The sequence below is a fragment of the Petromyzon marinus genome, unplaced genomic scaffold (assembly GCF_048934315.1).
Source record: "Petromyzon marinus isolate PM22_M1 ecotype Great Lakes invasive population unplaced genomic scaffold, UKy_Petmar_22M1.pri1.0 PM_Scaffold_579, whole genome shotgun sequence".
NCBI classification, from domain to species: domain Eukaryota; kingdom Metazoa; phylum Chordata; class Hyperoartia; order Petromyzontiformes; family Petromyzontidae; genus Petromyzon; species Petromyzon marinus.
In genome coordinates, this window is record NW_027423589.1 from 1 (window position 1) to 14,923 (window position 14,923).

The 14,923-nt window shown below is 56.7% G+C and overlaps 1 protein-coding gene across 1 annotated transcript in view; it reads right to left on the bottom strand.

Annotated features, from left to right (window-relative positions):
* Positions 1-2,267: 2,267 nt before the first annotated feature.
* Positions 2,268-14,923, bottom strand: part of LOC142923694 (sialate:O-sulfotransferase 2-like) — a gene marked incomplete at its 5' end in the record, with an annotated part of 36,076 nt that continues 23,420 nt past the window's right edge. The window contains 4 exons of the mRNA XM_076064652.1: positions 2,268-3,083; positions 3,605-3,805; positions 4,478-4,642; positions 12,865-13,048. Coding sequence (XP_075920767.1) covers positions 2,353-3,083; positions 3,605-3,805; positions 4,478-4,642; positions 12,865-13,048 — 1,281 coding nt within the window. The remainder of the gene's footprint in view (positions 3,084-3,604; positions 3,806-4,477; positions 4,643-12,864; positions 13,049-14,923) is intronic.

The following is a 14,923-nucleotide window of genomic DNA, read 5'->3' on the forward strand; positions in this document are numbered from 1 at the left end:
GTGTGTGGTAGTGTGTGTGTGGTAGTGTGTGTGTGGTAGTGTGTGTGTGGTAGTGTGTGCGTGGTAGTGTGTGGTAGTGTGTGTGTGGTAGTGTGTGTGTGTGTGTAGTGTGTGTGTGGTAGTGTGTGTGTGGTAGTGTGTGTGTGTGGTAGTGTGTGTGTGGTAGTGTGTGTGTGGTAGTGTGTGCGTGGTAGTGTGTGCGTGGTAGTGTGTGTGTGGTAGTGTGTGTGTGGTAGTGTGTGTGGTAGCGCGGTCAAGGGATGGCTCCCTATTGGTCAACCACGTTATGTATGCTGATGATTTGGTAATAGCTGCTCAGTCAGAGGAGGAGTTGGAGACGCTGCTGCTGAGACTGGAGCGTGCCACTAAGAGGTGGGGCCTTACCATCAGCCCCACCAAAACTAAGCACCTGCCTGGGTATTTTGTACCATCGGACACTCCACCCCCACAACTCCCAATCGGTGATGGGGCAGTTGTGGAGAGTTACCCATACCTGGGCAGTGTGCTTATGACTGGCTCCAGTTTAACAGCAGAGGTCTCACTCCGAATCAGTCGAGCGGCAATATCTTTTCATCGGTTGCGTAACGCTGTGTGGAAGCTACCTGGTCTGTCGCTCCGCACTAAGCTTCAGGTCTTCTCGGCCACGGTCATTCCCTCCCTTCTTTACGCTTGCGAAACGTGGACCCCCCTAATGGAACATCTTCGCCGGTTAGAAACATTTAGGCTGGCCTGCCTACGATCCATCCTGGGTTTAACCAGACTGGATTGTGTGAGGAGCTCACAAATCCTTGAAAGATCTGGGCAGGGTCCCATCGGTGAGCTCCTCCGGCAGGCAAGGCTGCGATGGCTGGGTAATGTAGCCCGCATGCCCAGCCACCGCATGCCGAAACAGCTTTTGTTTGGCCGGATTGAGGGGGCTAAGCGGGCGCGGCACGGGCTAGAGAAGAGATGGAGTGATGTGGTACAGGAGGACGTGGAGCTGAGTGGACTTGCCGATGACTGGTACCAGTGGTGTCAAGATCGGCCTCTGTGGAGGAGGCTCGTGAAGGATGCTACTGGGCAGTTGGAGGCAGTCGCCTCCAACAACAACGGAGGGCGGAGGAGCGACGCTCAGAACAACGAGCGGAGCGCCGGGTGGCTAAAGCACAGCAGGTTGGCACAGTAGGGGGCACAGGTGGTGCATCAGCCAGTCATCTCAGTCAGTCGACCCGTGGCACCTGGGTCTGCCCAGTGACCTCCTGCCAGCGGGCGTTCGACACTTCACGTGGCCTCACGGTGCACATAGCCTGGCACAAGCGTCGTGGTGACGTCACCGCCACTTAGTGGCGAATGGCGGTTGTTGTTGTTGTGTGGTAGTGTGTGTGTGTCGGTGTAGCGCGCTACGAACCCGGCGACCCGAGTTCGATTCCCGCTCACGGCCAACATCGGTGACGATGATCTCAACCGGTCTTGGGCCTCCCCTAGGTCGACTCAGCCTCAAATGAGTACCTGATGCGGTGTGTAAACATCGCCACTGGGGAGACAAAGGCGGCAGGGCGTGGTGCTGGCCACCCACCCCCTCGTGTGCCGTGCCGGCCTTCATTAGGTGCTCCAGAACAGCACTTGCCCCAACAGTCCGTCAAGGCTATACGGGGGGATATGTGTCTTTGTGGAGGTGCTCGCAAACAGCACTTGCCCCAAGGAGCTGGCTATACGGGGGACCTTTGTCTTTGCGCTAAGCGCCCTGCCGCCTCGAACCCGCAAGGCCGAGGTTCGATTCCTGCTCGCAGTGTGGCGAATATTTGAACCGGGCCCTGGGCCTCAAGTGAGCACCCGGTGATACGACAGCGCCACTGGGGAGACAAAGGCGGTCGGGAGTCGGCGCTGACCACCAACAGGAACCACCGCCGCCGTCACGCACCGTACCACGCGCTCCTTACTCACAGCACCGTGACCACCCCACCCCAGCAGTCTCTTTAAAGGCAACATGGGGGAGTGGGGGGGAGAAGTGGGGGGGGGAGAAGTGGGGGGGGGGAGAAGTGGGGGGGAGGGAGAAGTGGGGGGGGAGAAGTGGGGGGGGAGAAGTGGGGGGGGAGAAGTGGGGGGGGGAGAAGTGGGGGGGGGAGAAGTGGGGGGGGAGAAGTGGGGGGGGGAGAAGTGGGGGGGGGAGAAGTGGGGGGGGGGAGAAGTGGGGGGGGAGAAGTGGGGGGGGGGAGAAGTGGGGGGGGGAGAAGTGGGGGGGGGGAGTGGTGGGGGGGAGTGGGGGGGGAGTGGGAGGGGGGGAGTGGTGGGGGGAGTGGTGGGGGGGGAGTGGTGGTGGGGGGGGGGAGTGAGAATCTTTGCCTTCGTCTCCACACGTCCGTCTGCTTCGCATCATCTGGGGGGGCAGCAATACTCGCTGGGTAGGGGCCCGTGGCCCCCCGAGAGGAGAGCGTCATTGACCACGCGGATGTAGCCGTCGATGGCGGCCCGCATCGGCGCCGTGAAGGGGTCCCAGGCCAACTTGCGGCGTCCCGAGCGCTTGAAGCTCCCGTCCCTGTGAGCCTCCGTGCACAGCAGCCGCTCCTCCTCCTCCTCCTCCAGCGCCGCCGCTGACGCTGACGGCGGCGACTCCGCGGACGAGGGCGTCGATGAGGGCGATGACGACGACGACGATGGAGGATGAAGAGGCGACGGCGGCGCTGTAGGTGAGGATTGAGACTGGGATGAAGATGACGACGACGATGATGATGATGATGACGATGGTGTGGTGGAGTTGGAGTAGACAGCGGGCTGCTGCTGCTGCTGCTGGTGGTGGTGGTGCTGCTGGTGGTGCTGGTGGTGGTTGTGCTGGTGGTGCTGTTGGTTGTGCTGGTGGTTGTGTCGCTGCTGCTGCTGCTGCTGTTGACGGTGGTGGTGGTGGTGGTGGTGCGGCTGTGGCGGCTGCGTGGCGAGAGGTGGCGCGCCCAGGAAGGCGACCATTCGCCGCATCTCCGCGTGGAGCTCCCCGCGTAGCCGCTCGTAGTGCACCACGAGGAGGAGGCGGCGGCGGGGCCCGTAGCGCAGCCAGTCGAGGGCGTGCGACACCCACCAGGGAGCGTAGCTGTGCACGAAGTCCGGCCACTCTGCGCGCGGGGCGGGGGGACAGGGGGTGGGGACAGGGGGTGGGGAGGGGTGACGAGTTGAAGAATTGAAGGGCGGAGGGGATTTGGAAGAGGGAGGAAAGATGTGGGGAGGGGGTGATGAGGATGGGGGGAGGATGAAGAAGGATAATGGGGGGGGGGGTGTGGCGGTAATGAGGAGGGGGGAAGGGGAGGGGGTGGTGGGGAGAGGGAGGGATGGTGGAGGCGGGGGAGGGGGCAGTGATGAGTCGAAGAATTGAGGGAAGGGGAGAGTGGTGGGTGAGGAATGATGAGGTGAGGGAGTGAGTCACTCCAGGAGTTGATGGGATGGGGTGGAGGGGGGAGGTAAGGGGTGGGTGAGCGGAGTAATGGAAGAGGTGAAGGGATAGGGGAGTGGGGGGGAGGGGGGTGAAGTGAGGTCAGAATCAACGCTAATCGACAAATCGATGAATCTTCACAGCCCCCCACCACCATCTCCCCCCCACCACCATCTCCCCCCCCACCACCATCTCCCCCCCACCCACCTTTCCCCCTCCACCTCTTCTCGGACGCGTAGCCCAGGTGCCCCCCGTACTTGCGGTTGAACTCGGCCACGAGGGCTCGGTAGGGGTTACGCATGAGGAGGATGGCCGAGTCGAACGCCTCGATCTCACGCCGCCCGCTCTCGTGAGTCTTCACGCAGAGCGTGCGCCCGCTACGCCAGTGATCCTTCTCTCCCTTGAAGCCTGGGGGGGGGGGGCAAGGGGCGGGGGAGGTGGGGGGGCAGGGGGCGGGGGAGGTGGGGGGGGTGGGCAGGGGGCGGGGGAGGTGGGGGGTGGGCGGGTGTTAGAGTTTCGGTGGCCGTGAGCGGGAATCGAACTCGGTTCTCTGCCGGGTTCGTAGCGCTCCACGGTGGCTATGAGATGTTAACTACCTCGCCTGGTGTGCGGGAGGTCGTGGGTTCGATCTCGACCCTGACGCCTGCTGCTGCTGCTGTATATTTGGAGATTGCGGTGCCTCTCTCTCTCTCTCATCATCATCACGGTGGCTATGAGATGTTAACTACCTCGCCTGGTGTGCGGGAGGTCGTGGGTTCGATCTCGACCCCGACTTCTGCTGCTGCTGCATATTTGGAGATTGCGGTGCCTCTCTCCCCGTGGTCGCGTGGAGGTTTCTCCAGGTCCCCCGGGGTTTTCCCCTCCCCATTTAGAATTGACATCGCGCGTGGCTATGAATGTCCACACATGACGATAAGCCACTTCGTTGAGCTATCATTCGTGAACGCCCGGTCGCTTGTCGAAAATAGCTACGTGGCAGCTTAGTGGGACCCTTACATGGCAGAAAAAAAACACACACACACACTTTGGTTTAAAAGTTTTAATTCACGCTCCCGATCCCCAGCACTTGCTCCGACTCACCCTTGTTGTAGAGAGAGCCGTCGAAGTAATAGCTGCCCGTGTAGTAGCCCGTGGCGAGCTCGATCAGGTGGCGGGTCCACGTGTTGCCGGCGCCGGGGAAGCTGGCGAGGGCCGTGAGTCTGCGGCTCCGCGCCGGCAGGAACCGCTTCTCCACGCAGCGCTTGTCTGTGTGGGTACAACACCCACCACCACCCACCACCATAAACACCCACCACCAGAACCACCAGCACCATAAACACCCACCACCATAACCACCAGCCACCACCACCAATACCACCAGCCACCACCACCAACACCCACCCACAACCACCATAAACACTTACCACCACCATAAACACCCACCACCACCCACCACCACCATAAACACCCACCACCAACACCACCAGCCACCACCACCAACACCCACCCACAACCACCATAAACACTCACCACCACCACCATAAACACCATAAACACCCACCACCAACACCACCAGCCACCACCACCAACACCCACCCACAACCACCATAAACACTCACCACCACCACCATAAACACCCACCACCACCCACAACCATAAACACCCACGACCACCATAAACACCCATCACCATAAACACCCACCACCACCCACCACCATAAACACCCACCACCACCACCCACAACCATAAACACCCACCACCATAACCACCATAACCACCCACCACCATAAACACCCACCACCACCTACCACCACCATAAACACCCACCACCACCACCACCCACAACCATAAACACCCACTACCATAACCACCATAACCACCCACCACCATAAACACCCACCACCACCCACCACAACCACCCACAACCACCCACCACCACCAATCACGTCACCACCACCCACCACCACCAACCACGCCACCACCCACACGAACCCACACAGGCCACACGGCAGCAGCACAGACACGTGGGTTCATCATCATCATTGTTGTTGTTGTTACTCGCAGCCCACACGTTCCTTTCAACGTGACCATCCATCCGTCCTTCTCTCCCCACCCACCAGCCAGCCAGCCAGACAGCCTGCAAAACTTTTATTTTCTCCAACAGATGATTGTTAAAGAGTGCGCAGGCGGTGCAACAAGCCCACCGCCACCCACCCAGCAGTTCCGCAAGGGTAGCCCACGAATCCGGAGGAGCTTACTGGATGCTCCTGCCAATTCCTTGCACCAGAGCCTATGACCAATAGACTCACACTTAGATCCATGGAATCGCGCTTAGATCCATGGACTCGCACTGAGATCCATGGACTCGCACTTAGATCCATAGACTCGCACTTAGATCCATGGACTCGCACTGAGATCCATGGACTCGCACTGCGATCCATAGACTCACACGTAGATCCATAGACTCGCACTGAGATCCATGTACTCGCACTGATATCCATGGACTCGCACTTGGATCCATAGACTCACACTTAGATCCATGGACTCCCACTGAGATCCATGGACTCGCACTGAGATTCATGGACTCGCACTGAGATCCATAGACTCACACTTAGATCCATGGACACGCGCTTAGATCCATAGACTCGCACTGAGATCCATGTACTCGCACTGATATCCATGGACTCGCACTTGGATCCATAGACTCACACTTAGATCCATGGACTCCCACTGAGATCCATGGACTCGCACTGAGATTCATGGACTCGCACTGAGATCCATAGACTCACACTTAGATCCATGGACTCGCACTGGGATCCATAGACTCGCGCTTAGATCCATAGACTCACACTTAGATCCATGGACACGCGCTTAGATCCATGGACTCGCACTGAGATCCATGGACTCGCACTGGGATCCATATACTCGCACTGGGATCCATAGACTCGGGCTTAGATCCATAGACTCACACTTAGATCCATGGACTCACGCTTAGATCCATAGACTCACACTTAGATCCATGGACTCGCACTGGGATCCATAGACTCGCGCTTAGATAAATATACTCACTGTGCGATCCATAGACTCGCGTAGAGACCCATAGACTCGCACTGAGATCAATATACTCACTCTGACATCCGTAGACTCTCAGTGCGATCCATAGACTCACACGTAGACCCATAGACTCGCAATGAGGTCAATATACTCACTGTGGGATCCATAGACTCGCGTAGAGATCCATAGACTCACACGTAGATCCATAGACTCGCACTGCAATCCATAGACTCACACGTAGATCCATAGACTCGCACTGCGATCCATAGACTCACACGTAGACCCATAGACTCGCACTGAGATCAATATACTCACTCTGACATCCATAGACTCTCAGTGCGATCCATAGACTCGCGTAGAGATCCATAGACTCACACGTAGATCCATAGACTCGCACTGGGATCCATAGACTTGCACTAAGATCCATAGACTCGCACGTAGATCCATGGACTCGCACTGAGATCCATGGACTCGCACTGAGATTCATGGACTCGCACTGAGATCCATAGACTCACACTTAGATCCATGGACTCGCACTGGGATCCATAGACTCGCGCTTAGATCCATAGACTCACACTTAGATCCATAGACTCACACTTAGATCCATGGACTCGCACTGAGATCCATGGACTCGCACTGGGATCCATATACTCGCACTGGGATCCATAGACTCGGGCTTAGATCCATAGACTCACACTTAGATCCATGGACTCACGCTTAGATCCATAGACTCACACTTAGATCCATGGACTCGCACTGGGATCCATAGACTCGCGCTTAGATCAATATACTCACTGTGCGATCCATAGACTCGCGTAGAGACCCATAGACTCGCACTGAGATCAATATACTCACTCTGACATCCGTAGACTCTCAGTGCGATCCATAGACTCACACGTAGACCCATAGACTCGTACTGAGATCAATATACTCACTTTGACATCCATAGACTCGCACTGCGATCCATAGACTCACACGTAGATCCGTAGACTCGCACTGAGATCAATATACTCACTCTGACATCCATAGACTCTCAGTGCGATCCATAGACTCGCGTAGGGATCCATAGACTGACACATAGATCCATAGACTCGCGTAGAGATCCATAGAGACTCCCAGAAGAATATATATCGACGACATTACATGGAGATCGGTTTATATATATAGTATTGGTTCAACGACATTGTTCGTGAGTGGGAATCGAACTTGGGTAGCTGGGTTGGTAGTGCATTGCGCTAACCACTGCACTACCCTTCCCACACACACACATCACAACAATAACAAATACCCCCCCACCCCCACAGCTTTCCACAGACTGTCTGGGTAACATAAAAAAACCAAGACAAAGAACCCCCGTATAGCCTTCATATACGTTGGAGGCAAGTGCTGTTAGCGAGCACCTATGAAGGCTGGAACGGCACACGAGGGGGTGGGTGGCCAGCACCACGCCCTTCCGCGCTTGTCTTCCTGGTGGCGATGTTTACTGCACACCGCACCAGGTACTCAATTTGGGGCTGAGTCGACCTAGGGGAGGCCCAGGCCCCGGTTCAGGCAATCGTCGCCGGTGTTGTCCGTGAGCGGGAATCGAACCCGGTTGGCCAGGTTTGTAGCGCAGCGTAGGGCTAACCGCTACGCTACCGCTCCCCACAGACACACGCACACAGACGAACACGTGCAGCTGTCCACCGCAAAATATATTTGGGGGGGGGGGTGAATAAAAACTTCCCTTCACATTTCAAAACATGCGCCCGAATTTGCATACAAATTCAATAGCCCGCCCCCTCCACCACCATCACCACCCCCTCCACAGCCCCCCTCCCCGAAACGCCACGCAGTTGCATGAGTTCCGACTGCAAGAAAAAAAACAACACGTGACAGCACAGAGAGAGAGAGCGAGCGAGAATAATTTCTCTCGGTTTAACAGTGGCAAACATTTGCACATTTGCCAAACAGCGACTCTAACCCCGCGGTCCATGATGCATATTCTCAGCCGCTAAACAATATACAAAACGGCTACATTTCTATTTATTACCACGACTTTGGTTTACCAAACAAAGGCTTTAGTGAGCCTCAAGACTCTTTTCCAGAAGGGTCGAGATCTTTACTCCCTCGCCCGGTATGCAGGATATCGTGGGTTCGATCCCGACCCTGACGCCTGCTGTATATTTGGAGTGTGCGTTTTCTCTCTTTCATCATCATCACGGTGGCTTGGATATGTTAACTCCCTCGCCTGGTATGCAGGATATCGTGGCTTCGATCCCGACCCCGACGCCTGCTGTATATTTGGAGTTTGCGTGTCTCTCTCACTCTCCCCGTGGTCACGTCGATTTTTCTCCCAGGCCTACATGTTTTTTCCCCCCTCCACATTTGGAGTCAACATCACGTGTATTTTGCTGCTGCTGTCCATTTCCACGTGATGACGAGCCACTTCGTTGAGCTATCATTTGCGATAGCCAGGTAGCTTCTGAACGTGAGCTACATATCGTAATGGGGCCCTTACCTGGCAGAACGCAACAAATTGCTGCAGTAGAGGGTGGAGGGAGGGATGTTCAGCTTTTGTGTGGCTGATCCTAATTGTAAAATTTGCTGCTACTATTTTGTTTGAACACAGGCCACCCGAACTCGATTCCCCGTTCACGGTCAATACGAGTGTATGAACGGGTTCTGGGCTTCCGCTAGGTCGACTCAGCCTCAACCGAGTACTTGGGGCGGTGTGTAAACATCGCCACTAGGGAGACAAAGGCGGCTGAGCGTGGTGCTGACCACCCATCACCTCGTGTGCCGTGCCGGCCTTCATAGGTCGGTCGCTAACAGCACTTGCCCCAACAGTCTGTTAAAGGCTATATGGAGGATCTTTGTCTATCTGTGTGCACGTGTGTGCGTCTGTCTGTGTGCACGTGTGTGTGTCTGTCTGTATGCACCTGTGTGTGTCTGTCTGTATGCACGTGTGTGTGTCTGTCTGTGTGCACGTGTGTATGTGTCTCTGTGCACGTGTGTGTGTCTGTCTGTGTGCACGTGTGTGTGTCTGTCTGTGTGCACGTGTGTATGTGTCTGTGTGCACGTGTGTGTGTCTGTATGCACGTGTGTGTGTCTGTGTGCACGTGTGTGTCTCTCTGTGTGCACGTGTGTGTGTCTCTCTGAGTGCACGTGTGTGTGTCTGTATGCACCTGTGTGTGTCTGTGTGCACGTGTGTGTCTCTCTGTATGCACGTGTGTGTGTGTCTGTATGCACGTGTGTGTGTCTGTGTGCACGCGAGTGTCTGTGTCCCGGCGTCTATAAATAGAGTGGAGTATCGGTTAGTGTCGGCTAACGCCGCTGCGCATACAGATCCCTGAGTGTGTGAGAGCTGGGGGTGAATGCAGATCGTGGGGGGGGGGGGGGGCGGCGTAGGGAGGGGGGGGGGGTTGTGGGGGGCTCACTTCTGGATTAACTCTGGAGACCACGAAACATCAGCAGTGTCACGGCGAACGCGTCCCCGGCTAATGCGTGCACACTTTGTGTCAACACAAACACGCGTTGCGCACACGCATACACAAGAACAAAGATTTCCCCGTATAGCCATCTATCGACTGATGGGGCAAGTGCTGCTCCAAAAGCGCGCACCGACACGAAGGTCGGCACGGCACACGAGGGGGTTGGGGTAGCCGGCAGCACGCCCAGTGGCGGCGTCTTGGTTGGAACTCGGGTGACGCACATACACGCACGCAATCACACGCACATACACGCACGCAATCACACGCACACACGCGCACGCACGCGCACGCAAACACACACACACGCGCACGCACGCACGCACATACACGCACGCACATTCACGCACGCAAACACACACGCGCACGTACGCACACACGCACACGCCAACATCCCTCCGTGATGGGAAGTTCATAATTTGTTTGATATTTAAATCAATAAATAAGCCGAGGAGGCTGTGCGTGTGTGCGCGCGTGTTTTGGGGGAGCGTAGCGGTTAGTGTAGCGGTTAGCGCGCTGCGCTTCGAGCCTGGCGAGCCGAGTTCGATTCCCGCTCACGGCCAACACCAGTGACGAAGATCTGAAACCAGTCCTGGGCGTCTCCAAGGTCGACTCAGCCTTAAATGGGTAACCTGATTCGGTGTGTTAATATAGGCGGCCGGAGCGTGGTTGCTGGCCACCCACCCCCTCGTGTGCCGTGTCGGCTTTCATAGGTGCTACTGGCTAATAGCACTTGCCCCCTGCAGTCTGTTCAAGGCTACACGGGGGATCTTTGCCTTTGTCTTGGAGAGTGGAGAGCGCTGATTTGTAATCAATCATTTGGTGTCTGTGGGTGGAACCGGCGAGGCCCTGACCCCTTCACACTCACGCACGCGCGAATGTAAACACGCGTACACACACACGCACGCCATCACTCATGCACAGAGATTCCCCGCCGTGCAGCCTTTAACAAGGCTGTTGATGCTTGTGCTGTTGCACACGCGCACAAAGATCCCCCGTGTAGCCTTAACAGACTGTCGGGGCAAGTGCTGTTGGCGAGCACCTATGAAGGCCGGCACGGCGCACGACGAGGTGGGTGGCCAGCACCACGCCCGGCCGCCTTTGTCTCCCCAGTGGCGATGCTTACACACCGCACCAGGTACTCATTTGAGGCTGAGTCGACCTAGGGAAGGCCCGGGACCGGTTCAGATAAATCGTCACCGGTGTTGGCCGTGAGCGGGAATCATAACCGCTACACTAACGCTCCCCACACACAGAGACTCACACACAGACACAGAGACTCTCACACACACACACACAACCTCACAACAACAACAACAACCGCGATTCGCCACTACGTTTGCGGTGACGTCACCACGGTGCCTGTGCCAGGCTAGGTGCACTCGCTGGCAGGATGTCGCGGGACAAACCCACGTGACTGACTGAGATGACAGGCCGATGTACCACCCGTGCCCCCTACTGTGCCAGCTGTTAGCGAGCGCAAATGATGACCAGCACTGCACACGAGGGGGTGGGTGGCCAGCACCACGCCCGTCCGCTTTTGTCTCCCCAGTGGCGATGTTTACACAGCGGACCAGATACTTATTTGAGGCTGAGTCGACCTTGAGGAGGCCCAGAACCGGTTCACAGATCCACACAAACTCACACACAGAGGCACACAGACACACACACAGACAACCAGACAAACAAAGACACACACACAAACACACAAAAACAAATACACATACAGACACAAACACACAGACTCACACACACACAGACGCAGACACACACAGACAACAACAACCGCCATTCGCCACTAAGTAGCGGTGACGTCACCACGACGCTTGTGCCAGGCCATGTGCACCTTGAGGCCACGTGAAGTGTCGAACGCCCGCTGGCAGGAGGTCACGGGGCAGACCCAGTTGCCACCGGTCGGCTGACTGAGATGACTGAGATTAGTAGCTGATGCACCACCTGTGCCCCCTACAGTGCCAACTTGCTGTGCTTTAGCCACCCGGCGCTCCGCTCGTTGTTGTGAGCGTCGTTCCTACGCCCTCCGTTGTTGTTGGAGGGCGACTGCCTCCAACTGTCCAGTAGCGTCCTTCACGAGCCTCCTCCACAGAGGCCGATCTTGACACCGCTGGTACCAGTCATCGGCAAGTCCACTCAGCTCCACGTCCTCCTGTACCACATCACTCCATCTCTTCTCTAGCCCGTGCCGCGCCCGTTTAGCTCCCTCGATCCGGCCGAACAAAAGCTGTTTAGGCATGCGGGCTACATGATCCAGCCAACGCAGCCTTGCATGCCGGAGGAGCTCACCGATGGGACTTTGCCCAGATCTTTCAAGGATTTATGAGCTCCTCACACAATCCAGGATGGATCGTAGGCAGGCCAACCTAAATGTTTCTAACCGGCGAGGATGCTCCCCATGTATGGGAAATACCTGGGCAGACACAGACTTACAAACACACACAGAGACACAAAGACAAAGATCCCCCGTATAGCCTTAACAGACTGTAGGGGCAAGTGCTGTTAGCGAGCACCTATGAAGGCCGGAACGGTACACGAGGGGGTGGGTGGCCAGCACCAGGCCCGACCGCCTTTGTCTCCCTAGTGACGATGTTTACACACCGCACCAGTTACTCATTTGAGGCTGAGTCGACCTAGGCGAGGCCCGGGACCGGTTCAGATAATCGTCACTGGTGTTGGCCGTGAGCGGGAATCGAACCCGGGTCGCCAGGTTCGTAGCGCAGCGCGCTAACCGCTACACTACCGCTCCCCACACACAGAGACACACACACAGACTCACACACACACACAGACTCACACACACACAGACACACACAGACTCACACACACACAAACAAAGACAGACTCACACACAGACACACACGGACTCTCACACACCCACACACACACACAGAGACCCACACAGACTCTCAACACACACACACACACACAGAGAGACTCACACAGACTCACCGGACACCTGAGTCTGGTAGACGCTCACGTGCGAGTCGCTGCCGCACGCCTCGCTGGGCTCGCCGGGGCAGCGCGAGGCGCCGCAGAGGCGCTCGGCGCGTGGCTCCCGCAGCGTGAACCGCGGCGTGGCCACCCCGCAGCGGCACAGCAGCGGACCCGCACCCACGGCCGCCAGCACCAACTCCTGGGAGCACGCGGGGGAGGAGCGCGAGGAGGGGTACGGGGATGGGTAGGAGGGGGAGGAGGAGGAGGATGATGAGTAGGAGGATGAGGAGGGGGTGGAGGATGAGGAGGATGAGGAGGAGTAGGAGGACGAGTAGGAGGATGAGTAGGAGGATGAGTAGGAGGGGGATGAGGAGGAGGATGAGGAGGATTATGAGGAGTAGGAGGAGCAGGAGGATGAGGAGTAAGAGGATGAGTAGGAGGATGAGAGGGGATGAGGAGGATGATGAGGAGTAGGAGGAGCAGGAGGATGATGAGTTGGAGGAGCAGGAGGATGATGAGTTGGAGGAGGAGCAGGACGATGAGGAGGATAATAATGAGGGGCAAGTTGAGGAAGTTGAGGAGGAGGGATGAGGAGGAGGAGGATAAGGAGGATAATGAGGGGAACAACGACCACAGTGAGCGATGTCACGCTTCGCCGGGTAGGCCGAGTGAGTTCGCCCCCCCTTCCCCCCCCCGGGTTCGAGTCGCGACTCGGGGTGCCGTGGTTGGGGCCGGGGTAGCTCTGCAGGTCCACGCCCCCACCCCACCACTGCTACAGCACAGGGGCCTGCACCCTGCCGTATGGCTTGCCTGTGCGACGTTGTTCATGATTAAGGACCCACCGTCTCGTGTTCATCGCGCGCAATCACGGCTCTCTTGAAACAGTGACGGGGATGTTTTGTTTTGTTCCACCGAATTCAACAACAACAAACAAAAATGGCTCTTCTTGCGATGTGCGTTTGCCGAGCCCTCTGTTCTCCAGGGTGTGGTGCATCGGAGTCACAACACTCTGGTCAGGGCTCTACCGGGGGATCTTTGCCTTTGCGTGTCCGGGGAGACTGTAGCGGAGCGGCTAGCGCGCTGGGGCCCACGCACGGCCAACACCGGTGACGATTATCACGAACCGGTCCTGGGCCTCGACTCATCTTGCAATTAATATCTCGTGGACATCGTCACTTGGGAGACAAAGGCGGCCGGGCGTGGTGCCATCAACCCCATCCACTCGCGTGCCGTGCCGTGCTTCAGAGGCGCCGCTCGTTAACAGCACTTCCCCCACACAGAGTGCATATCTTTGTCTCTGTGTACGTGAATGTGCGGTGTGTACGTGAATGTGCGGTGTGTACGTGAATGTGCGGTGTGTACGAATGTTCTCCCCCTGCTCTGCATGGATTTCCCTCCGACTTCTCTTGACCAACCCCCCCCCCAAACCCCATAACAAACATTGTCAGTCTGGGTGCTCGAATTGTTAATGCTGTTGGTGTACATGCATTCGCAAGTACGTCACTATTTAAACGAATCAACTGCTTTATTTTACCCGGTGAGGCCCCCTGAGCTGTATAGCTCCTTTTTGTCAAAATCGACCTCGCCACAAATGACAGCTCAACGAAGTGGCTTGTCACGTGGACATTTATAGCGGCCAAATAATCTAGAAGCACGCCGATTCTAAACGTGGAGGTAAAAAAAAAAAACCGGAGGACCCGGAGCAAATTCCACGCTCCCACGGGGAGAGAGACACCGCAATCTCTAAATGCACAGCAGGCATCGTCAGGATCGGGATCGAACCCACGGCCTCCTGCATACCAGACGAGGTAGTTAACGTCACGACTCCAGGCGACAACCTCATCAGGTTTTCGGCTGATGAGGCTGGTTGCAATGACCAGGCAAGGCCCGACTGAGCTGCTACACGCCTCTTTTCCCAGAAGCGACCTGGATATCGCAAACGACGGCTCAAAGAAGTGGACTTATCATCACGTGGACATTGCCAAGCAGCCAAACATTCTAAACGCGTGATGTTGAGTCCAAAACGTGGGAAGGAAAAAATCGGAGGACGCGAAAAAACAATCCACACGACCAC